General features: G+C 53.7%; 1 protein-coding gene across 3 annotated transcripts in view; it reads left to right on the forward strand.

Annotated features, from left to right (window-relative positions):
• Tub (tubby bipartite transcription factor) overlaps positions 1–21,449 on the forward strand; it is an 86,957-nt gene extending 65,508 nt beyond the window's left edge. For 2 of the 3 annotated variants that reach the window (XM_005380209.2, XM_005380210.2), the window contains 11 exons: positions 8,845–8,896; positions 9,227–9,389; positions 12,500–12,643; positions 13,807–13,974; positions 15,038–15,168; positions 15,602–15,799; positions 16,178–16,290; positions 16,743–16,860; positions 18,546–18,644; positions 18,910–19,081; positions 19,571–21,449. In XM_005380209.2, the coding sequence (XP_005380266.1) occupies positions 8,845–8,896; positions 9,227–9,389; positions 12,500–12,643; positions 13,807–13,974; positions 15,038–15,168; positions 15,602–15,799; positions 16,178–16,290; positions 16,743–16,860; positions 18,546–18,644; positions 18,910–19,081; positions 19,571–19,704 (1,492 nt within the window). In that variant the 3' untranslated portion in view covers positions 19,705–21,449. The remainder of the gene's footprint in view (positions 1–8,844; positions 8,897–9,226; positions 9,390–12,499; positions 12,644–13,806; positions 13,975–15,037; positions 15,169–15,601; positions 15,800–16,177; positions 16,291–16,742; positions 16,861–18,545; positions 18,645–18,909; positions 19,082–19,570) is intronic. The other variant, XM_013512014.1, reaches the window with a different exon arrangement.
• Positions 21,450–24,431: the final 2,982 nt, after the last annotated feature.

Raw genomic sequence — 24,431 nt, forward strand, 5'->3', positions numbered from 1 at the left:
GGCCCGGGGCGGCCCGGGAGCTGAGCAGGGCCCTCGCGCCGGCCCCTACCGGCCCTGACCTCCGGAGCCGCAGCCGCCGCCCCACCCCCGACAGACATGACTTCCAAACCGCATTCCGACTGGATTCCCTACAGGTACGCGGCGCCGGCCCCTCCTGCCCTTCCACCGGGGGCGCGGGCAGGCCCAGCACCCTCCACCTCTGTGGCTTGGGGCGGTGTCGCCACAGACCCCAAACTCGGGACTTAGGGCCGGCTGGCGAGGAGGCACCCCTGCCCTCCTCACCTTTCCCAGTACTGGGGGAGTGAGTTGGAAGCGCTACCCCAACTTTGGGGCCCCAGACCTGCTCCACTCCCGTATCTGCCTGGGTTGCTGGAAGCGGCTTTATGGCCGCCTGGAGGAGGGGCGCAAACTACCGTGAGCCCCCTCCTAGGCCTAGCGCCGGGGCCGTCCGCCTTTATAGCTTGCGCACGCACAGCCATACTTCTGCACGCCTGCAGCCACAGCATGTCCTCGCGTTGGGCCAAACATGCCCCTGCTGGTCAGTTCCCGTTCTCTGGGCGTGGATTCTTGGGGACAGTTAATTCTGGACCCAGACCACATGGCCGCTCATATACACAGGCACCCATATATTTCTGCAGACATCAATTCTTGGGCTTACACAGGTGCATACTACATACAGTATCTGTGCGCATACACATTCCTGTATCTGGAGAATATTTGACTCGTACTATCCACTTGGAAGTACCACTCAGTATCTTTCACACTCAGTAATCGGCTTCCTAACAGGCCTATTTCTGGATGCACAATACATAGAACTGCCCTCGCGTGCTCAGAAGTACTCAAGAAGCCAGGCACACTCAGGGAAGCCCACCTCCCTCTGTTCCCAGACAGTGTGGTCTGATGCAAGGCTGGCGAGCTTTGCCGTTTGTGTGGCAGAAGGTCGGGTAGTCTGTGGGCCTCACACAGGTGCAGGCTTTCCCCATCCCTTCTACTCCAATCTCTATTACAGGCGAAGGAGCTCATTGCCATGGCAGCGCCAGATCCTTGGGCACCCATTGGCTCTTTGGTTGCCATGGGCTACGGGGCTGTCTCTAGGCCTGCTGGAGGGGCATGTGCGTAAAAAGTGTGCTGGACTGCTAAGGACCACTTTTTATTGGCGACCTAGGTGCATATACCTGTGGGTGGCAGGACTCAGACCCTCAGACCCACGTTGTAATACAGCCTGCTCTGGAGAAGGAGCCCACTCCCAGTCACTGACAGAAAGTTCTGACAGAGCTTGTCCATGAGTCTGTCCAGACAGCATCCCAAATAAAACCAACTGAAACTGCCCGAGGCTGGTTAAGAGCACATCTTTCTGCAAACCCGGAGCTGTCATTGGCCTCGGAATTCAGGGTTTGTCTTGAGAATTCTTGTGGCCCCTAATTTCTATGGGGACTTCAGGGATCCTAGGTTATTTTGAGGTCCCCCCAACACACACGTACACAGGTGAGTGCACAGGTGAGTCACCCATGCGATCTCCTGGGGACATACGGAGTCACACCTGGTCTCACATAGATCAGAGAGCTATTCCCATTGGGAACTGGGGACTAGGGCTGTGCTGACTCAAAAGGGCATGTGCCCTGAACAGGACATCCAGGCTAGTGGCACAGATAGTTTCTGGAGCATCCTGGCATTTCTTGGCATATATTTCTAGAAGATAGTATATGGCTCCAAAGAGTATCACGTATCCTTTCTGAGCTCATCAGAGGTTCCTGGGCAGTGCTGTGGGCTGTGGAAGGACCTGTGTGAAGGGGGTTCAGATGCAGGGTAGTGGCTTCAGGCTGAGGAAGATGGGAGGGGTCACACTTAGGGCTCTAGGGGTGATGACACATTTAAGGATCTAGCAGACTACAGACTTGGCCAGCCTAGGACATGGCCTCCAGGGAGCCACGGACTAAAGCAGCTTGTCGAATATGTGCTTGAGTCCTAGGCTTAAGCCTGTTCTTGAGAAGGGGTACCACAGGGAGGTAGGATATTCTCTGGGAAATGACTGTCCTGTAGGACACTGGTGTCCTGCAAGGAGTCATTGGTATCTGACCAAACCCGAGCCCAACTCCGCACCTCCTTCTCCCTGGCACATTCAGCCTGGAGCACAGAATCTTGCCATCCTGGAAGCCTAGCTCAGAGGCTAGGTAGGCACCCTGTGGCTCTGCTTTCTTATTCCTACTTGCTTTCTCTATTCCTCTATCACTCTAGCAAGGGTAAGTTCCGACTGGGGTGGACTGTAGTCAGAAGTTGTAAGGATCCTTTTTTTCCTGCTGGGTCTTTCTGGGTGTATACTCAACCTAGGAAAGGTTGGACTCAGGTCGTACTGGGTTGCTGGTTGCAGGGAAACCTTCCAATCACAGGGCAAACTGGAGCAGCACACAGATAAAAGTTAATGTGCAGCTAGGGGTTGGGGCAGCGTGTGTGCACGAACTTTCACTGGTACCAGGTTTCCCTAAATTCACAGCACGTCAGAATGGGGATGTGGTGTTTTCCTTGGAGGAGGGGCCAGCTGACGTCTTGCTAGCTCTGCTAGTGGCGTTTCTCACCGTCTGTGAGAGTTATGGCTTGCATTCCCTGGGCCCAGCTCATTTTCTTCAAAGCAGTGATAGGTGGTGATAATCTTCTTATGGGTAATTTTGCCTGAGTTTATGATCATGGATTACTCTCGCATTCTGACTTAAAAGGGAGCCATTTTGCTTATAAAGTTGAACAATTATAATAGTTTTATGCTTATTTTTTCTGCTATCACCAGCAGCTATCATTTCTGCCAGTTTTCTTGAAGAGCATTAAATATCTGTACTGTACAACTTTACCCCTTTTTTTAAGTTGTGCATGTGGCGGAGGTGCAGTCCTCAGCGTCAGGAGGGACTTTATTGTATTATTTCCAGCTTTATTGTAGGACCTTGATGAGTACAAGTGATGGCCAACCTGTCCTCAGTCTCTTGTCTGCGTGCTCTGAGGCCAGTGTCTGTTGTTCCCCAAGTCATGAACTTCTTGAGAGCGTGGACCTTATGTGGACCTGGCTGTGGCCCCAGCACCTCCCAATATAGAGAAGATGCTCACTTCTTTGAGTCGAAGTGGTATTCTTGGGTAGCCTTTAGGGCAGTGGTGGCGAACCTTTGGCAGGCTGTTTCTATCACTGCAAGTTCTAAAAGGTTCACCAAAACTGCTTTAGGGCTTCCTCAGCTTTCCTAGTCCTGCACCTGGGTTCTCAGCACACATGAGGGATGCAGTGCTCTCCCACTGTAGGGGAGCCTCCTGAACCCCTGATTGCAAGGCCTGGCTGTAGGTCATAGGAGGAGACTTAGGCTAGAGCACTCTGCATGAGCGCTCCCGTGACATCCCTGCCAAATGCTTCCACCAGCTGGCTGTGTCTGTAGAAAGTTCTTCTGTGGGCTGCGCCTAAGCATGGCTCTGGGTTCCTTCTTCTCTCCGCCCCTGTTAGGTATCTTCTACCAATTACTCCCTTTGCTTTCTGGGGAGCAGTATGATTGGTTACTGACTGAGCAGGCTCCCACCTATTTCATTCTGCTGCTAGATTTAGCTTCAGAGGTACACTGCTATATGGGCCCACCACTTCACCTCTGGCCATGCCTAGCAACTCCTCAATTAGTCAGCCTCGGCTTTAGCTCTTCGTTTGCATGACTAAGCATTAGCATCACATATAAAACACTTGCTTTGAAAAAGAGAGCTTCAGGTGGGGTGATTCTGGGGCATGTTCCCTTGCACTTCTGAATTACCACAGCAGGGCTAGCTAACCTCTACAGCAAGGTTTCAGTGCACCTGGTGCAACTGGGAGCCCCCAGCGGGAATGGAGCTGGCCCCAGCCCTGTAAGCTTCTGGAGCTGCCTCCGTTCCCACTATGTTCCACGGAAGCTGCTAGGCTGCTAGGCAACGGAAGCCACAGATGTGGACTTGCTGGAGTCTGGCATAAGGCACAGAGTTGCAGCCATTCGCTCTGGGTGGCCTGTCCTCTCCTGACAGCCCTTCTCTCATTCCTCAGTACAGCAGGGGCAAGTTGTACAGTTCTTTCTAGGGGGAAAGCATGAGGACAGAAAGGGGAGAGGGCAAAGTGGGTATGGAGAGAGTATCCTGATGGTGGAGTCTGTCCCTAGCTTGTGCTGGCCCCCAGGCCTCTAGTTAGTGCTGCTGGATTAACTGGAACTTTTAAGGTGTAGTGTTAAAAAAAAAAAAAGGGTGGAAACAGGCTCCTTAAATATGCTGGCCATGTCTGGCTTCTCTGGTGTACTAGAAAAGCGCCTTCCTCCCCGTGCTTTTGATCCCTGGGTGTCAGTCATGGTTTACTTCCGAGGTATCTGTGGGAGCAAGTGGAAATAGAAGGGTTGACTCCCTGGGAGGTAAAGTAGCCACCTGGTTGGCCCTGGGCATAACAGGTGGATCAGTGGAAACTGCAGGCTGGAGCCAGTGGCTGGTGCTGTCCTGAACCTCCCTGGTCTGGCCCCCAGAGGGAGGAGCTGCCAGGGTCAGCGGGAAGACCCATCCATCAGCACCCTGTCTGTCCAAGTCTCTTGGCGGGGCTGCAGCTGGCAGCCTGGGCTTGGCAGTGATTGCACAATTGGCTCTTGAGTCGTTAAAAAGCCATTACTGTTTCCCTGCATGGTTATCGCAGAGTATACTCTAGAACGGTGCCCGTTGGAAAGACTGGGAGGTGTTGGTGAGAAAGGCAGACACCCTAGGAATGGTGCTACAGTGGAGATGAGGAGGCGGGGCCATCTGGATGCGGGTAGAGAGTGCGCTGGGCCTGCTGTGCAAGAGAGAGGAGCTCTAGTTCTGTTCTCTCCCTGGGGACGGCCGTCATTGTTGTCATTGTTCTCCACCACATGCTGCGGTGTGCTGGGGATTCTTTGTTAGTCACTCAGGAGAGATGTTGTGTGCTTGGATGCATTGTGCTTAGCCAGGAACACTGTCCTAGTACAAGCTTGTCACTTCCAGGTGACTATGGTCTGCCTAGTGCCCTTGCAGTTCCCCTAGAAACCTGGGCTTCCCCAGGAACCCAGTTTTACCCGCATGTCATGCCCACTCTCAGAGCCTCCCGGTGTTGGTGGGTTTATCGCACGCTCTCCTAGATGGGTCTTCTCAGCCAGGCGCACGCTGCATCTGGCCACCTGTTACCCTTGCCATGCACACTCCTTTTCTTCTAGGTACTGGGACACAGCTGGTAGTGGTTAAGGTGGTGGGCACCTCTAAGATATCTGAGGTTCTGGAATCTCAGAAGCCTTTCTCTTCTATTCATCCATCTTTCTCTGAAGGCCCTGGGTAAGTCCTTTCCCCCTGCAGTCTTACCTGGTAATCCGTGTTACTAAAGCTTGTGACTCTTTGCCCTTCCCTATGGGGAATGAGGAGGGAAGCAGAAGAAGCAACATGTTTATGGAAAGTTGCCTCTTGCCCCAGGCATAACTGTGTGGAACGTCCACTGCTTTGTGACACTGCCTGTGGTAGGAAACCAACTCCCCTGCATGCATGAGGCCATTAGAGGACACAGTCAGTGAGGCTGGAGTTTCTGGAAGCACCTTTTGTCAGCTGAGCTGCCACTGTGAGCCAGCATTTCTAGAGATGGCTTTGTTGATGTGAGCTTTACCTCTCAGCTAAATGGTCTCTTGTAAATAACTCTAGAAAGTCACACTGGCACCATAGAAGCCATCTTGTCGGTTCTGCTCAACCAAGACCAGTGTAGGAGTGACCAGGGTGACTGTGTCTATCTCTGGAAGTGCCCCCTGAAAGTGTGCATGGCTTGTGACATCCCAGTCAACTGTGAAATGGGAGTGGTGACAAGAGGCACAAGAGGAAGCCTCATGAAAGTCATGTGGGGACTTACGTGGCTAGGCCACTAGCATACAACTGACTGTGAGGATTACAGGCTGCCTGGGTCCAGGTCTGCAGTTCAGCAAGCAGCTCCTGCCATCAGGATGCAGTTGTAGAGTTCAGACTGCATTTTCTTCATATTCAGGAAGTAAGGAATGGTTATGCACTGCTAATGGAGCTGACAATGATAGACAGTATCGTTTAGAAGTTAGTCTGTGTCTTAGCTTTCTGTCACTGGGACAAAATACCTAATACTTTTATCTTAAAGGAGGAGAGTTTTATTTGGGCTCACAGTTCTGGTGGGTTCACTCCATGGTAAGCTGGCTTCAGGGCAGAAATAGTATGGTGGAAGTGATATCGCGTGATGTGTCTAAGGGAGAGATTCTAGGTTCTTGTGTATAGTGAGCAAAGAATTGCAAGTGTACATCCAATTCTAAAAGAAAAAGCAGTTACATATATTGACGATAATGGGAAGAAGGTGTGCTCAGGGTAAGTCCATGCCAACAGAAACAAAAAGGTGGCACAAACAGGTGTGGTGCTGGGAAGGCGGGGGAATAAGGAAAAGATGAAGAATCAGGCTTTCATATTTTAAAAGATGTGTACCCCACCCCAGGTGCCTCTCATTGGACTCTGGATAAGAGTGACAGAAATGATTGACCGGGTGTTGAGTCATGCATGTCAGGGGCTCCTAGTATGCACGACTCTCCCAGAGTTCACTGTTGTAATCACATGCAGGAGATGGAGTCTTTCTGTGTAAAGATTCAAGGAGGTTTGAGTGGGGAAAAGCTTACTGAAGGTCATCTACGGTGTATGCGCTCTGGAGTGGAGCTTTAGAGATTTCCTGGGTCTTTGTTATTTTTATTTCTGCTTCTCCTAGGACAGTGGAAGGAGGATTGGCCCTGGGTTGTGCCCATTCAGGTAGATGGAGGGGTAGTGGTCAGTCAGTCCCAATTGTGCTACCCGTGCTAGGCAGCTGTGGGCTACTCATGTCCTGGTGGCCAGGCTAGCAGAAAGAAGGGAGGAGCGGGAGGCAAGAAGGCTCCCTTCCAGATCCCACCGCAGTGACACACCTCTAACCAGGCCTCACCTCCTGACAGCAGGTGTGTACCCGCATGAGCCAATCACTTTCTGAACACTCGAGACTGTGGGGGATGTGTTAGACCTAAACGTAACAGTCTGTGAGCAGGTGCTTTGCTTTTGGGTCGCTCAGCCAGGCCATTGACCTGAGGTACAGAGATGGTGGAGAGCTGCAGCCTGTCAGATCCGGCAGGGCTCACAGGAGTCTTGCTCGTTCTAGACCCTCAGCTTTTCTTCAGAAGCTCTCGCTACCCTTCCACCCTTGGGATTCTGTCAGCCAGCTCAGATATTTAGGGCGTGCTTCTGTCCTCAGCAGGTCCTGGCGAAGGCCTCTTAGGCAAGCAGGCTGTTTTAAGAAGACTGAGGCCTAGAGGCACGTGTCTCAACAGCTGTCTGTTGAATGGTGTTTTCTCCTATGATCTGGCAGCTGAGGGTTTGGTGAGTGAGGCAGTTGTATGCACAGCCTCACATCTCACTTGAGACTCTTCTGATATGCAGAGGCAGCCCGCAGGTACCAGGAAAGGCCTCCCCAGATGTTAAGTGGGGAGACAGCAGCCAGTTAAAAAGATGTGTTGTTTTTATAGGGTGTGGCCAGGGAGATGGGTAGGTGAAGCCAGAGGTGGTAGTAGGCAGCTTGTGGTAAGTGGACTTCCTCCCTCTAAGGGACCTGTAGGTCCGTGATGGTTGGAGCTAGAAAGGGCAAGCTGTCAGAAGGAGCTGGAAATGGCTTCACCTTTCCTTTGGTGTGATTTGACTTTATCTTTCCCCTTCCACACAGACTATATCGACCTTCACACATGAATGCCCAATTCTAACACAAGTGTGTGTGTGCATGTGTGCATACACATGAGATGCACTTAACACACTCCTGATAGCTCCACACAAACCTACTATGCTCGGGCATGGTTAAACAGGTACCCACATTTGGGTCTGGTGCAGGGGTTGGCTCCGGTATGCTTGTGCAAGGGCTTCCTGGGGCTTCCCAGTGCTCAGTTCTGCAGGCTCCATGCCCCTCCCATTCAGCTGTTCTGATCTTGTGTGTGTGTGCTTTTAATTTGTCCCCAGGATGTCTTGTGCTAGCAAGGAAGCTAAGTGGTTTGAGTTACCATCTCCCTACTCAGGCTCTTCCTGGAAGGCAGGGCAGTCTGGGAGAGATGAGGCTGCTCAGTGACTTAGTACCCCCAGTGCTGCGTGCGCCATGTCTGTGGTCCAGGAAGGGTTTGGTGGTGGATTGCTGTGCTTTGCATTGACCCGTTGTGTCCATCCGATAGACATCTCCACCCAGCCCTGGCCCTCTCTGGCAATTTGGTTTCTTAACTTCCTTTTCCTAAATGAAGGGGATCCACTGTCCTCTTCAAGGGAGAAAGGGACATGGATGGTATCCACACCTCCACTCCACATACTAGGGATCCAGGAGTCGAGGATTAGAAGAGGGTCTGCCACCAAAGGACCCAGCCTCTTCCAGAAAGGATGTACAGGAGGAGGGAAAGTCTGGGGAGATCTCCATAAGGATTTGGAGGAAGCAGGCCCCTGGGCTGGAAGGCCGAGCTGGGCCCTGGCTTGTAGCTGATGCCTCTCCATGGTATCTCCCAAATCTCAGTTACGCCTGATCCTGCTCAGGGGTCTGGGGGTTGGGGGGTGTCCCATTCTGTTCTTATTGGGACCAAGCTGCCTAGGAAGTCCTTGTGGCAATGAGTACTAGCAGGAAACGAGCCCCCAAAGTTGCAGAAATCGGGCTCAAGACTTTTGCACAGGTTCCTAGCTGACAGCCTCTGTCTTTCCCTCCTCCATCATGTGGGTTCACAAAGTCCGGGGAGCAGTGATGGGAGGGGCTTAAAAGGCTCGTGGATACGGCAGTTCCGGCTGTATCCTGCCGTCACGTGGAGAGGCCCTGAGTACCCCTCTCTCCCTCTGCAGTGTCTTAGATGATGAGGGCAACAACCTGAGGCAGCAGAAGCTTGACCGGCAGGTGAGTGAGGCGGGGGCCGGGTGAAGGGGCAGTCTGGGCTGGTGTCCCCAAGGGCACCGGGGAAGGGCCGTCCCTCTTGCCTGCTTGCCTTTGAAGGGCTGGATGTGCTGTGATCTTGCCAAGGCAGCCACCTGGGCTGAGTTTCGCTACTCCTCCCTGGACCCCAAGCCTTGGGGTGCCTTGGCTCAGGGCGGGCTTTGGACCCCAGTGCCACCTCTGGAGCCCCGCGCAGGGAACAGGGCAGTCTCTCCAGGCCCACTCTGGAGCCCACCCTCCTCCTGGTGGAGGTGAGGGCCAGCCCTTCTCTGTGCCTGCCCTGTGCCTCTGTAGCGGGCCCTGCTGGAACAGAAGCAGAAGAAGAAACGCCAGGAGCCCCTGATGGTGCAGGCCAATGCCGATGGGCGGCCCCGGAGCCGGCGGGCCCGGCAGTCAGAGGAGCAGGCCCCTCTGGTGGAGTCCTACCTCAGCAGCAGTGGCAGCACCAGCTACCAAGGTACACCCTGCCTCCTCCCGGTGGCAGCCAGCCTGGGAGACCCCTGCAGTGTGGCTTTGGGGAGCCCCGCAGGGATTTCCTACTTACCCTGTCAGGGTTTGCCCAGCCCAGGTGGACAGTGGAGTGAGTGGGCAGAATGCCCAGGATCTCACCTCCTGAGTCAGCTGTCAAAGCCAGAGCCTAAAAACTATGAATTTGGGAATTCGAAGGTCCAGGTTTCTAGAGAGAGCAGGAGGCAACGCCTAGGAGTAGGAGAGTCTGTTCCCCACCAACCCTGTCTCTGAGAGGAATCCGTCTCAGCATCCTGCCCCACACCAGCTGGGGTTTCCTGGGACACCTGCCTGCTTCCTTCTTCCCCGAGCCCTCTGTACCCTCCATCTGCCTGTCTTCTGACCCGCAGATTCCTGTCCCTGGCTCAGGACCCTTTCAGAGATCTAGTGACCCGCTGCCTCCCACTGCTATCCTCACACACGCCGTTCTTAGCAGAGCCTGCCTTCTCCACCATTTCTCCTAGGGAGGGAATGGCCCCTTCACATCCCATCGCTCAGGACTTGGTCTCTAAGCTTGAGCGACTCAGTCACCACTGCCCCCTACTGGGCTGGTGGTGATCATGCAGGTGGCTAGTCCCCGAAATGCAGTAGTAACTCTGAGAAGGTTGCTGGCAGCTGGTTTTTGCAGGTAGGAAGCAACTATGATGCTCCCTTCCCTCTGTGGCTTCACTCTGACCTGGAGCCTCCAGCCACGTCGAGCTGCTGGCTTTGTCCTCCAGCCCTGCACCGTGTGAGGTTCTGGCCAGCCTCTAGTGTACCAATTTGGTCTCCTTCACCTACTGCCTAGGTTGTAGCTTGCATGCTGTATAAGCATGGTCCCCGCTGTGTGCACACACAGATTCTTTCAGGAAACCCGCCTCATTTCTGATAATAAAGCTGTCTGTGGGCATCTGCTAGGGCTAAGTGTGTGCTTAGAGCTTTGCCTGTATTCTGCCTGCTTCCTCACAGCAACTCATTAGCCCCCCGTGGTTGGTAAGGCCTGGCTCAGAGGGGTCAGCCGCCCGCCTGTGTGTGCTGGTAGTGAGCAGCAGGCCTGGATTAGACGCCGGCCCTGCCATACTCCAAGTGGTCTTTGCACCGTATTATGCTGTCTCCCTGATGGGAGCTGCTTCATGATAATCCCTCCTTGTGTACCTCAGGCTGGCGCCCTGGGCCTTTCTTCGTATGTGTGTAATCCACTTGGTAGGCCCTTCAGGAGGAGGACAGGGACCTCAGCCTTGCTGCTTCGGCAGCCTCTCATGGCAGCCTCTTCTCCACTCCTCTCGGGGAGCCATCCAGGGATAGCTGGCCGTGGTACACTGAGGGGAAGGCAGCCACTGTCCTGGGACCTGTGGAGCCTGGCCCACTGCTGTACAGGCAGCACAGCCCCGGCTCTGCTAAGCCTGGCACCTGGACTCGCACCCTGCCGCCTAGTGCGTGAGACCTGCGCCTTGAAGTGTCGCTGAGGTAGCGGTGTTTGCAGGGGCTGCTTGAGCACTGATTCGGGCCTGGAGGGGCCGAGCCTGTAGAGGGCTGTGCCGTGCGGAGAGAGAGCGAGCGGCCCTGAAGGTGCGTGCGGCTGTGGTGGAAGAGTTTCCCGTCCTGCCGCTCTGGGTTACTTGGTCCCTTAGGACCCTGAGCAGTCATTTACCCTCGCTGGATCTGTGTCCTTCCCTAAAACACGAGGGAAAATCTATCCTAGGGCTTTGAAAATTGAAGGAACCACAGTCAGCTGATCGATTTTCAGCTGCTAAGACTCCAGAGGAAGGCAGGCCGCCAGGGTCCTTCCCCACAAGGGACATCTGACGTTTGCGAGGGGCGTGCTGCTTCTCCGGGGACCCAGTCTGTGTCTGTCCCTCAGTAATGGACAAAACCCTGGGGAGGCTGCTGACCGGGTCCCCTGCTGACCTGGGAAGTGGTGTCTCTCAGTCTTTCCCCTCCCCTCCCACAGGCTTAGCTGCCTCCTGCTCCGCCCTCTGCTGGCTCTTGGTGTTAAGTACAGGGGGATATTCCAGCAGAAAGGCATAACTGACGCTTCATCCCGGGAAAGCTTTTGACCCACTGCTGTGCTCGTTCATGGTACACATTCATCCATGTGCCATGATTTATTGGAGATCTGCATTGTGTCAGGCTTTGGATAAGGCGCTGTGGGTCCCCGGTGAGCACAGACAAGCGTAGTCTCTGCTTTCGTGGACCTTATGGTCCAGGTGGGGAGGCTGTTACAGATGGTCACAGCTGGAAAGAAGCCAGACTCTGGGAGGCGCAGACAGGGCACCTGTCTGCCTAGAGAGCCCAGGATGGCTGCCTTGACCTGGAGTCTGCAGGACGAGTGAGTTACACAACAGGGAACGGTAGTGTGTGCAGCGGCAGCAGCCAGAACAAGTCCCTGCGGCAAGGGTGGACATACAAGGTCTGAAAGAGCTGCTGTGGCTGGAGCTCTCGATGCCCAGGCAGTGGTGTGTCAGGTCAAGGGGAAGGGAGCTGGAAAAGCCCAACAGGCAGGAGAATACTGGTCTGTGCCATAAGAGCGATCAGAAACCTTTCGAGAATCGTGAACAGGTCGGGGTCCCGCTGTGTGGATCCCACCAGCTGGAACCTTTCTAGACTTTCCCAGTCAGATGTGTGTGGCTCTGTTTATCCTGGAGACCTTCCTCTGGGTGTCCGCACAGGCTCGATGCCTGAGGGCCCTGCGGGCTCCCTGGGCTTGCTCTGGCCACGGCCTCTTCGAGAAGATGCAGCCTTCCTGTCCTCCTCCATCTCCCGTGACCCACGCTCTCACGGACATGCCCTGCCCCAGCCTGGACTCAGAACAGTTCGCTAGCTCAGAACTTTGGTTGCCCTGTTTGTTGGCTGACCACAGCTTTGGCTTGGCGTTGACTTCATCCCGTGGGGCTGGGGCACCACCTTGCAGCACAGCCTGCTCTGGACCTTTGCCTAGTGGGGGTAAGGGGGCTCAGGAGATACACAGGGGCGTGTGTGGGGGATGGGGTGGGCGGGAAGTGCTGTGCTGGGCGCCGTTGGGGTGGGGTCCGGTCTCACCCAATGCCCATTTTTCTCTGTCTTGGGTTCTTTCCTGAGCAGTTCAAGAGGCCGACTCACTCGCCAGTGTGCAGCTGGGAGCCGCCCGCCCAACAGCACCAGCCTCAGCCAAGAGAAGCAAGGCAGCCACCGCGTCAGGGGGCCAGGGTGGGGCCTCTAGGAAGGAGAAGAAGGGAAAGCACAAAGGTTAGCTTGCCTTCTCCGCATGCCGCCCCCCGCGGAGGTTTGGTCCCCTCTGTGGGGTCGGGAGAGGCCTATCTTCCTCACCGTTCTGGTGTCCGGGCCCCCGCTCAGCTAGCCCACAGGTCCTGTCTGACTCATGGGATGTCTAGGTTGACCTGTGAGTGTGACCACCCTTGTCTCCTGCCCTGTCTTGGGCTGCGCTCCCTCCATCCCGGCCTCCCTCCAATTCTGCCCTATGCAGTTGGCTTTGTAGACTGCCTTTCATAGGGGCCTACTGCCTCCCAGCAGCCTGTCCTGCTTGTGCATTATCTGCACTTCCTGCTCACATAGGCTTCCCTGGGCTCCCTGCTATAGGCCTAATTCCACCCTCTGGCCCACGGACCAGTCTGTTCCCTCTGCTCCTTTCTAGAGCAGAGGTCCCTAGGGATCATGGACTGCGATGGTGGCCCCTACCCTGAGCCCTGTCTCTTGGCTAGATACCCTGTTTCCTCAACCCTCGTTCACAGGCTGTGACTTTCAAGCCGCTGTGTCGTAGTTGGACAGTGGTATCGAGGTCCGTGGGCTTCTGGTCCTGGCTGTAGCACTCAGGCCTAGCTCAGCCAAGCCGAGTGGCTGCCACCGGTGTGGGCCGAGCCTTGCTGTGGCAGCTGCACGGGGAGTGTGGTGTGGGATGCAGATCCACAGTGTTTCCTCCAGGGATCTTCCGTGTCTGAGGATGTGCATGTTATCGTGCGTGTGTGTGAGAGAGACACAGAGAGAGAGAAAGAGATAGACAGACAGACACAGAGTGAGGCCAGCACTAAAAATAACCTGTAGCTGGCCATGTCCATGGATGGTTGCTGACCTCAGCTATGGTCAGATAGAGCCTTGTCCGCCATGGTGTTTTCTCCCCTGTGCAGTTGGTTTTGTAGATGACTGCTGTCTGTCTCGAGAAGGCAGGGTTTTTCAAACCAACCCTCCACAATTAATTAAGCCCGCATCCCTTCACAGTTTACCGATCATGAACAGGCTGACAGCAGTTATTAGTCTTTTTAAAAATCAGTTTTGCAAATGAAGTTTTGCAGAGGGTCTCTCTTCTCACTCACCCCTCACCCTCTTCATGGACATCTGAGGACCCAGACCCTCCTGTCGCTCCTGGATGTGACTCAGGAGTGTCTGGCCTGCAGGCGCCGGCGGGCCAGCAGCACCGGCAGAAGACAAGTCTGAGGCCCAAGGCCCAGTGCAGATTCTGACTGTGGGCCAGTCGGACCATGCCCAGGACAGAGGGGAGACAGCAGCCGGTGGGGGCGCACAGCCCAGCGGGCAGGACCTCCGTGCCACGATGCAGAGGAAGGGTGAGCCCCATGGGGGCCCAGCTGGGACCAAAGCTCAGTCCCAGCTTCCTTAGGCAGACCCGTCTCGGAGAGCCTGGCCTTCCTGTGTCCGGTCCAGACCCTCGTTGGCCGTCGGGGAGGGCGCACTTCGAGACAGATGAGAAGCTTTGGGACAGGGACCCAGAGAAGGCCCCGCTAAGGCAAAGAAATATAAACTGGGGCAGTCAGCCTATAACCCAACTCTTTCCTCCCAAGAGGCCCAGGTTTGGTGGCAGATTTCCTTTCCCTTTTGCTTCTTAGAAAAAGCTCCTCTTCAAAGTTGCCCACTTGTCTGGTGAGCAAAGGGGGAACATGCCAGGCTGCTCAGAGATACAGCGGGTCCTCCCGAGAAACCTGCTGCCAGACAAACTTGTCAGCAAGAGCCCCACCCTAGGGAGTCCCTGGTCCGTGGTGGCAGAGGGGAGAAGCCTAGCAGCGCCAGCCCCTGAGAATCTACTCTGGGACAGCTTCCTGGAGAAAGCTGTGGAGACAGCTCAGGACATCTGAGGACCCAGACCCTCCTGTCCCTCCTGGATGTGACTCCAGGCAGGGGAGGCAGGGGAGGACAGCGGAGACACAGGCTCAGGGTAGGCTGGGGAAGCATGAGTCACTGGGCCCTGCTCATGGAGCTGGGTGTGAAGCCGAGGCCCTTTCTCCAGTGGAGTCCACAGCCCGTTCATAGAAGACTCTGGGTCGGAAAGGAGGTTCTCCATGCAGGTTGAGCTCAGCGTAGGCCTTGATACGCAGAGGCAGCCATTATGGCCGCTAGAGAGGAGAGGGCAGAGGCAGGGACTGAGCTGAAACTGGGTGGGGGAGTGTTCTGAGGATTGTGCCAGCCCAGCTCATGTGTGCGCCTGAGAAAACGTGTTCCTTGCGTGTATCTGGATGCGGGGAAGTGTGTGTGAGAACATGAGTGCGCGTACAGGTGGCTGTGTGCGTGTGTAAGTGAGTCGGTGTCTGCACGTTGTCTGCGTGTGACCACGTCTTTCGGCGGGGGTTGTAGGTCCTCCCTGCTCATCTTTTCCCATTCCTCTGCTCGCTCCAGGCATCTCCAGCAGCATGAGCTTTGATGAGGAAGAGGAGGAGGAGGAGGAGGAGGAGGAGAACAGCTCTAGCTCCTCCCAGCTAAATAGCAACACCCGGCCCAGCTCTGCCACGAGCAGGAAGTCCATCAGGGTGCGTGAGGAGCTTTAACCCATGGCGGGAGGTTGGATGGCAGCGTTCAGAGGGCAGCCTGCCCACCCCATGGGGAGGTGACTGGTGCTGTGAAGACAGCAGGTGGCCTGTCAGGAGCTTCTCCGCTGGGCCCTTTTACCCTGGCTCCTGATCTCTTCAGCCAGGTCAGGGGATGGGGAATTTGGGGGGTGGGCCGGAGCTGGGCAGGGTGACGCCTGAGAACTTGTCCATGCTCCTGTCTCTACCCCTGGGACTACCGGGAGAGGGAAGGGCTGGGGAGATAGCACCTGAGCCCAGAGCAGTGTGGGCCAGCCCACATCCCGGGGACCCTGCCCTGCTCCTGCCCCCAGCGGAAGGCAGATTTGGATCCCTGAGCACCAGTGTTGGCTCTTAAGGTCCCTAGGGCTGAGGCTCCTACTCTCCCTCCTGGCAGGAGGCAGCCTCAGCCCCCACCCCAACAGCCCCAGAGCCACCGGTGGATGTTGAGGTCCAGGACCTTGAGGAATTTGCACTCAGGCCGGCCCCCCAGGGTATCACCATCAAATGCCGAATCACACGGGACAAGAAGGGGATGGACCGGGGCATGTACCCCACCTATTTCCTGCACCTGGACCGTGAGGATGGGAAGAAGGTGAGGTTGCTTTCTGTGTGTATTTTCACCTAGCTGGGCTCAAGGGCCCATGGCAGTGGTGGCGAACCTACGGCACGCATGCCACAGCAGACCATCTGTTATCAGTGCAAGCTCTAAAAGGTTTGCCATCACTGGCCAGGGGGCCAGAATGGGACTGGAATCCTCGGGTCCAACACTGACCCCTCAGATCCTGAGAGGAACAAAAGCCTGTGTGCTGCTCGGTGAGGTCCTGTGTGTTGGCCAGCATATGTGTGCGTGTGCACATTCACGCGTTTGGGAGTTGAAGCAAGGGAGTCGTTGGTGTGAGTGCCACCCTTGACTGTGATTGGCTGTGGACCAGGCTGGGCTGGAACCTGACCTTGCTCCACACCCCCACAGGTGTTCCTCCTGGCGGGAAGGAAGAGGAAGAAGAGTAAAACCTCCAATTACCTCATCTCTGTGGACCCAACGGACCTGTCTCGAGGCGGGGACAGCTACATCGGGAAACTGCGGTACCAGCACTGCCCCAAGAAGGCTGCGTGTGAGGGAAGGGCAGGGCAGAGTCTGTAGAAGGCATCTCCTGTCCCTGAAGATCTAGGCCAGGCTTGGATCTCCCACGGGGATCCTCGCTGTCAGATTTAACCACAGGCCCAGTCTGTGCCCAGCTTAGAGCCTCAGCTGCCCAAGGAGGTAGAGGTGTGGGCATGCTCTTAGCAACGCCTCACAGGGAGATAGTTTGCTGAGGTGCACAGTCCAGATTTGGTATCACAAATGAAGATGAGGTAAGTAGCTAGCGCTGGAGAAGGGACTGGCTGGCCATTGTCTGCTCACCTCCCGGAGGGCAGCACCTCAGTCTCCCCAGGGGGAATCCAGAATGCTTTGCTTCTCATAGGACGGACGACGAGCTGGCCCTGCCCTGGGGCAGAAGGCATCTGACCCCACACTGACTGTTTCTTTCCTTCAGGTCCAACTTGATGGGCACCAAGTTCACCATTTATGACAATGGAATCAATCCGCAGAAGGCATCGTCTTCTACTTTGGAAAGTGGGACCTTACGCCAGGAGCTGGCAGCTGTGTGCTATGTAAGTCTGGAGTTCCTGGGTCTCCGGTCTCTAGTTAGACATGAAACCCAGCACTTGCTGCCGGAGGTGCCAGCCCATCTATTTGGTGGGTAGTCTAGGCTAGGTGGGGAGGGGCTGCCCCCTGCAGAGCAATCCCTACCTGGGACAGGGGCGCTGGCCCTTCCTTGTCTTTGGGGCTCAGACTACATCAGGCCATCTGGGGCATTCTGGGAATCATTCCTGGCTTTACACAGACCGGCCTGGGAGTCTCCTGGACAGAAGGAGGTAGGGGACCTGGGTTCCGGTCTGTGCTTCCTCAGATTAACCCTCTGGAATGCCAGGTCCCGTGTGGCTCACAGGTCCCTTCACAGAGTCATCTCAGGAATGCTCAATCTGGGAGGTAGATCCTATTTTTTTTCTAAAGAGGAAACTGAAATTCAGTGGTTGGGTCACTTGCTAATATCACACCAACCAAACTGGAATGTAAGTACAGGGGGTTTCTATCTCTCTGATCTGTTAATTTTTTAAAATGAAGGATGGGTATCCCATCAACCTGGACTTTGAGGCTGGTGGGACTCATTATTTTGCATGGTGCCCTGGTGCCACCTGCTGGTCAGGTTTGGAGAGACAGCCTGAATCTTCGGTATTTACCAAGCATACCTATACTCCAGAGTGTTGGAGGCACTGAGGATACAGTAGTGAAGAGATATATTTACACCCTGAAGGGACTTACACCCTTGGTAGAAAGGGCAAGCTGTATAACAGATGTGCAAGTGAAATAAGTTTCTGATCAATCCTAAGGAGAAAAAAAGGAAGGGAGTATATGAAATGCCAAGGTACAGCAATACCTCCGTTCAGAAATGCTTCTGTTGGCAAACAGTTTGGTTCCCAAATACAGCGTTTGGTAAAATTTTGCTTCCGTTCACAAACTCCACATTGGGTGACAAACACGACCACGGCCATCTTCCCCACACAAACACAAATGCGGCCATCTCCTCCAAGATTGTAAAACAAATTACATTCGTTAACTGAGGTACCGCTGTATAGGCGCCATTTTAGGGAGGATGGTGGGGAGGTAACTCTTGAAGAAAGACCAGCAGGAAGTGAAAGCTCGGCATGTACAGGTCGTTGGGACGCAGCCAGGGCTAAAGTCACGAATGTCTGGCGTGGAGGAGTAATGGCAGGGAGAGTAAGGAGTTGGAGAAACGGGGCCAGACCACGGGAAAAAAAGAAATAGAGAAGAGTGACAGCTTTAGCTGGCAGCCACTAGAGGTTTTGGGCTGAGAAGGGAGACAGTCTGACTTCACAGGACCCCTTGCTACTGTGTTGAGAACAGGCTGTGACTGTGACCTGGGGGAGAGCGTGACGAACAGCGGAGGAATCCTAGGTGTGACTGCAGAGCAGCGGAAGTTGTTGGTATGCTAGAAGTGGGGTGTTAGAGAAAGAGGAGTCAGTAATGACTGCAAATAACCTGAGCAAATGGGAGAATTGAGTTTCTCCTAACTGAAGCAAGTTGGACTGTAAGAGGAGCTAGTTCTGACTGAGTAGTGACCTAGGAGCTCAGCTCTGGACCCGGTAAGCTTAATGATGTCTCTTAGACGTTTAAGTGGGGACGGTACAAACTCACGCATCCTTATTTCCTTTCCCCGGGCTCTCGAGGAGGTAAGTACCATCTTCGGTGGCCAATGCCCAGTTCTGTTTCCTAGGAGACAAACGTCTTAGGCTTCAAGGGGCCTCGGAAGATGAGTGTGATTGTCCCCGGCATGAACATGGTTCATGAGAGAGTCTCCATCCGTCCCCGAAATGTGAGTGGGCATCCTTTCCCATCCTCCCCCATCTCTCTGCGGGTGGAACTCCAGTTATTTTGCATGGGGCCCTGGTGCCACCTGCCGGTCAGTTTTGGAGAGGCAGCTAAGGGCACAACTCCAGCTTGTGCATACACGTGTAGGATATACATTTCGAAAAGCCCTGGAGGTCAGAGAAGCCAGCCCCATTCCTGGGAAGTATCGCTCTTTGGGGTAGTGATGATGCCAAGGCTTAGGCCTGGCTCAGGCAAGGCTGCCCTCCCAGGAACACGAGACACTGCTAGCCCGATGGCAGAATAAGAACACGGAGAGTATCATCGAGCTGCAAAACAAGACCCCTGTCTGGAATGACGACACACAGTCCTACGTACTTAACTTCCATGGGCGCGTCACACAGGCCTCCGTGAAGAACTTCCAGATCATCCATGGCAATGACCGTGAGTGTTTCTCCCCTCCTCGTACTGTCAGTGTGATACTTCAGGCCCTTAGTTTAGGGCTGAGCTAACCGTAAGTGGTCCATACCAGCCAGAGTTTATGTGGCCCACATGGCTTATGCATGTGTTGCCAAAGCCAGCACGGGTGCCCTTTATGGCTTAGATTAGGTGTAAAGCCCTTCCTAACGGTAATGACTGGGAAGCCTTCAAAGAATTGTCTTTGGAGCCCTGGTCCTAGATTCTGTATATTCGGCAGAGTCTTGGGCAGGGGAACAGCCTTTAAATGGACTTTTCTCTCCTCTGTCTCCTGGTGTTTGTATGCGTCTTTCTCTCCTTTGCCATCCGCTGTCTCTTGCCATCTCTCCCAACGGGCCTTTGCTTTTCTTACTTTTCTTTCTTCTTGTGGTTTGGGTGTCTGTTTGTCCCTCCTCTCTCCACTATTCCTGCCCTTTTTCTTTCTTTCTGTGTGTCCATGCTTGTGCCTGGCCCCAGCGGACTACATCGTCATGCAGTTTGGCCGGGTAGCAGAGGATGTGTTCACCATGGATTACAACTACCCACTGTGTGCACTGCAGGCCTTTGCCATTGCTCTGTCCAGCTTCGACAGCAAGCTGGCCTGCGAATAGAGGTCTCCTCCCGCCCATTGGGGTCACCCAGCCTGGAGTGGAGCTTGCCTGCCTGCCTGCCTGTGGAGACAGCCCTGCCTACCCTCTGTTCATAGGCCTTCTGCTAGATGAAGCTCTGGCCTTCAGCGGGCTCCCTGGCCCAGCCAGCCAGGGACCGACTCCTCTGCCTCTGATGCCGAGGCGAGGGACCAGTGGGTGGGTGTGAAGGGACAAGAGTAATTCCTTCTGTGCCCCAAGACCAACACACACCGCCACTCTTGGATTAGTACCGTGCTGCGGCCATGTCTGCCAAGCCAGGTGACCTCTCGGCTAGGAAGGCCCGAAGAGGTACAGAGGAAGAGGAAGCACAAGCAGGGCTGCTGTGGCCCAGCCATTCACTCATCCCAGGAGTCAGAAGACAGTGGGTGCCCCAACAGGTTGGGGCACAGTGACAGAGAATGACAGACAGAGAGAGACAGAGACGTGGAGAGGGAGTATATATATGAATACAGGCCACACCAACTTTATGTAGCAAAGAACTTGGTGTCCTAGCCCGGCCCCTTCCAAGTGCACAAAGCCCTCCAACTTCAGAAAGCCTCAGCCAGGCCCAAGGGAAGTCAGAGGAGTGGTGGAGGCAGATGAGCGGCGGGACCCTGCTGGGCTTGCAGGGGCCTGGCTGTCTGTGGCTGTGGGGATCAGCTGGTAGCCTAGAGTTCAGCTGACCTATTTCTCCAAATTTGCTGTGTGCTTAGAGGCACTGGGAACCCAGCTCTCGTGGCCAAATGTCTTAGTGGATGGGGCTGCAGGTGCACCAGCAGGCCTTCTGGAACACGGCTGTCTTGGAGCCTTGCCTGCTGGCCCAGGAGCGCTCTGCCGAGAAGTCCAGTACAACTCCTGGTAAACAGGTGAGATCGGTGTCACTAGCCCTTGCCGGTAGTGTCCCATTTGCAAGCCATGGCATCCTCCAGGAAGAATCTCCTTTTGGGAGAGACCCAGCCTGTGCACTCTTGAGTCTTTCAGCTCCCACTGCTGTCAGCCAAATCGCGGTTGGTGAGGGCTACTTTCTGTGGTGGTTCTTCTGAGGGCATGGGACAGGGTGAGGACAGTACAGAATATTTTAGAGCCACAAGAGATCAGAGGGGGTAGAGCCTTTAGGGATCAACTTGGCACTTTCACTAAATAGGACTTGCCTTGGGTTACCCAGTTTGTTAATGGCAGAGTTCAGAACCTCAAGTTCCTTTGATTTTTTTTTTTTGGTTCCTCATCCCCCAAGAAACTAGTATCTCCTGTTCTCTGGCCTTCTGGGGCCCATTCTGCATACAATTTACCCTGATTCCAGAGACTTGAAAACATCAGAGTTGACGTATAAGACTGAAACCATTTCAGTAGGGAACTGGGCACTTCCTTGTGGGAAGTAGTGTGTCTTTTTGTACGTCAGTCTGACCAGGATTGGCCTGGCCCCTCCATGCGGGCTGCACACCGGGGGCAGACCTCGGCAAGGCTGCTGTGCATTTCTGTCTGGGTGACTCGCAGCCCGGCTGCTTCAGGGCTGACCTGATTGCTCCTCCACTGCCACTGCTCCTCCTTGGACGGCACCTTCCTTCTTGCAGGTGTGGGAACTCAGCTTCTGCTCACTTGTCATTTACCCTGGTAGAGGCTTCTGTATTAGGTGGAGGTAGGAAACGTATAAGGAACAAATAGCAGTTGGACCTTGCTTTAGGTTAGTAAGCTTGAAAAGGCAAAGTAGAAATTTAAAAAAAAAAAAAGAAACATACTTAAAGCACGATAGTGTGGCACTATAGGAGAACAAGTTTGTTTTAAGTGAAAGCGGTGTTTCCTCATTTGTTTGTAGTCTGGGTTTCCCTATGTTGGGTGCTGGAAGCAGGACACCTGCTCTAGCAGCATCTTCCCTACCTGAGCTATACATCTCTGAGACAGGCCCCTCCAGTACACCAGCCTTTGTTAACATGGTCTAAATCCAGCACTTAGGAGGCTGAGGCAGGAGGATCGTTGTGAGTTTGGGACCAGCCTGGGCTACAGAGTGAGTCCAAGGCCAGCCTGAACTGCATAGTGAGACCGTCTCAAAAAAGACAAAAAAACCACCAAAAAAACAAAACATGGTCTAGTTTCTAAAGGGCACAAGGACTTTGTATGCTGGGACTGGCTGGTCTTTTTCCGGATGTAAGACTGCGGTGCCATCCTTTCTGTAATCCTTTGTCCCTTCTTTCCCTGACTTTAAAGAGAGACCTGCTGACATTAGAGATGACAGAAACAAGATAGTCTTTAAAGTCTGGTCAGCTGTTTTTCTGGGTGTGTGATTTTAAGGTAGAACAAGCTGACTCTGGATTCTAGTGAGGGAAGTCCCCAGCAGCGGAGTGGAAAAATCAGAAGCACAATGGAAAACTCTTGGCCTCTGCTCTCTGCTTTAACACACACAAGAGGATGGCTGGCTGTTTTGATAGGGTCAGGAAACATGGACTGAGCTGTCTAGCCGGGGTGTGAAAAGGGTACCCTCAGCACAAAATCCTCTTTTGAACATTGAGTGACAAGCAGGACCAGTTGACTCACCTGCTTGAGACCAGCCTCAGCTCTTAGACTCCACTCCTGGTGATGCTGCCTTTCCTTGAGCACTGGCCCTGTTGCCACAGGTTCATGGACTCACAAAGCTGCCAAGGCCCAGAAACCACCTGTGTTCGACCTCTCCTACAGTAAGAGTTCTTGCCCTTCACACCTTCTGCCCAGATGGTCCTTGATGGGGCAGTGAGATGACGCGGAGATAAGCAATCCCGAAGGATACTGGGCACCCGGGTTCTTAGGCAGCTCTGTTGCAACTGCTCCTGGCTCTGGGCCCCCAAACTCGACACCTTCTGCCCCAAAACAGTTCCCCTGCAGAGTGGTGAAGTTTGCTTCCTTAACTCCTTTCCAAGTCTAGCTTTTCTTTCCTTCTGGCTCCAAGGTGCTCTGTGTCTGTGTGTGTGTGTCTGTCTGCGTGTCTGTGTTTCTGGGGAAAAGGGCAACCTGTAAACAATCGTATTTCTGAGGATGAGTGGGAAAGGAAGAAGGAGGTGGTTAGATTACCTGTGGATTTGGTCCCTTCATTTCCTGCTCTTTCACCCGGAAGGATATTTGGGAAATTAGCAGCTTTCTCCCAAGGTTCTAAGTGGGAGGAGACCATCCAAAAAACTTCTTTCGGTTCCCACTTGGCATCACCTGAAGAAATTGGTGTGTTACATGCATACCTTAGATGAATCTGAATATACTGTAGTGATGGTGCCTTACAAATCGTGACACTAGTTCAGGGGAAGCATGTAAAACCCAGACCCATGGCCGAGGACGTGTTGGGAGCCAGGGAGTATGTGGATGATAGGACAGGAAAACCTCTTAGAGCCCATCTCTTCCAGTGACAAGGGGGTTATAAGACTGTCTAAGCAGTTATTTTTCTTTTTGGAAATAGGACGTTTGCTATATGGTAAATAAACTTACTGTTTATTTAGAAGTAGTCCTAAACTTAACAAGCAATAAAGGTGACTGCAGAGGAGAAGGTCCACGCTTTGCTCAGCTGGGGCCTGCAGTGGGGAGACTGGGATAGTCCTGGCCATGGCTTTGTCGTGCAAGCACAAATCCCATTTCTGGATGGATGTACCAGTGTTCCGTACCGCGGTAACCCTGGAATCTCCTCCTCCGTAACGCCCTGCCCCAGCAGCAGCGTTGCTGTGGGACCTCAGGATTACAGGTGGCCAGCAGAGCTGAATAAATGTGCTTTCTTGTGATGCCTAGTCCTGTGAGTTGGGCCTGACTGCTCTGGGCCCTGGCTTGTAAGCCTGTTGCAGCCCCCAGGAAGAGGCCAAGGGATAGGCTCTCGTTTTGAACTTACGGCCACCTGTCCTTTGTACCTCCAGTTTGCAGTTTTCTGCAGGAGGGGCCGAAGCACTGGGACAGACTTGGATTTTGCATGTTCTAACCAGGAGAGGCAAGTTATCTTACAGAAAGTACTGCATTCAGTAGCTGTGTGATTTTTGAGCACACTTAGGTCTGTTTTAACTGTAACACGAAGACGGACTGTCAGAGCTTGGTGTAGGAATCAGGGTGAATGAAAGTTAATTCTTGCTTTCATCACTACATTTTCAAGCTCATCACTGTGCCTTCTTTCTTAAGAAAGACACTGCACCCGTCTCCTCTGTTCTCCTGTCCCTCCCTCCCCCATCAAGGTCCAGGCAGAGCTGGAAATGAGGCTGAGGTCCAGAGTTTTCTACATAATGGTTCAGAACGGCTTAGAAGGGGAAGCCCAACTCTGGCCCCTTCATTCCTGCATTGGTGACAGAGGGGACTTGGTCAGGATGGGTAACACTTTTCTTGCTGGGAACACATATTTAGCCAGCTTTCATAATGCCTAGAATGTGTATGTCTATTTGCACAAGATTGTCTTTTCCAATTTTGGAGTGGTCAGACATTTTATTTTTGTTCAAAATTATCTGGAGTTTTAGACAAACTTGCAAAACTGTGCTTTTATTAAGTGACTTTTTGAATAAACATTTTGGTATTCTGAAGCAAATGTATGTATTTATTTATTGGTATGTGCAATGACAAACTTGGTATTTTCCCATCTTGACATTATGTATATTGTAGAATTTAGTGTTTGTCTAAGTACAGACATATATCAACAAATTAAACTTGAATTGTTTCAACACTACTGTGTCCTTTTTTTTTTTTTCTAGCTCCATAAAAGGAGGGAATCGTGTCTGTTTCCT

The sequence above is a fragment of the Chinchilla lanigera genome, unplaced genomic scaffold, assembly GCF_000276665.1.
Source record: "Chinchilla lanigera isolate Chin_1 unplaced genomic scaffold, ChiLan1.0 scaffold00013, whole genome shotgun sequence".
NCBI classification, from domain to species: Eukaryota; Metazoa; Chordata; class Mammalia; order Rodentia; family Chinchillidae; genus Chinchilla; species Chinchilla lanigera.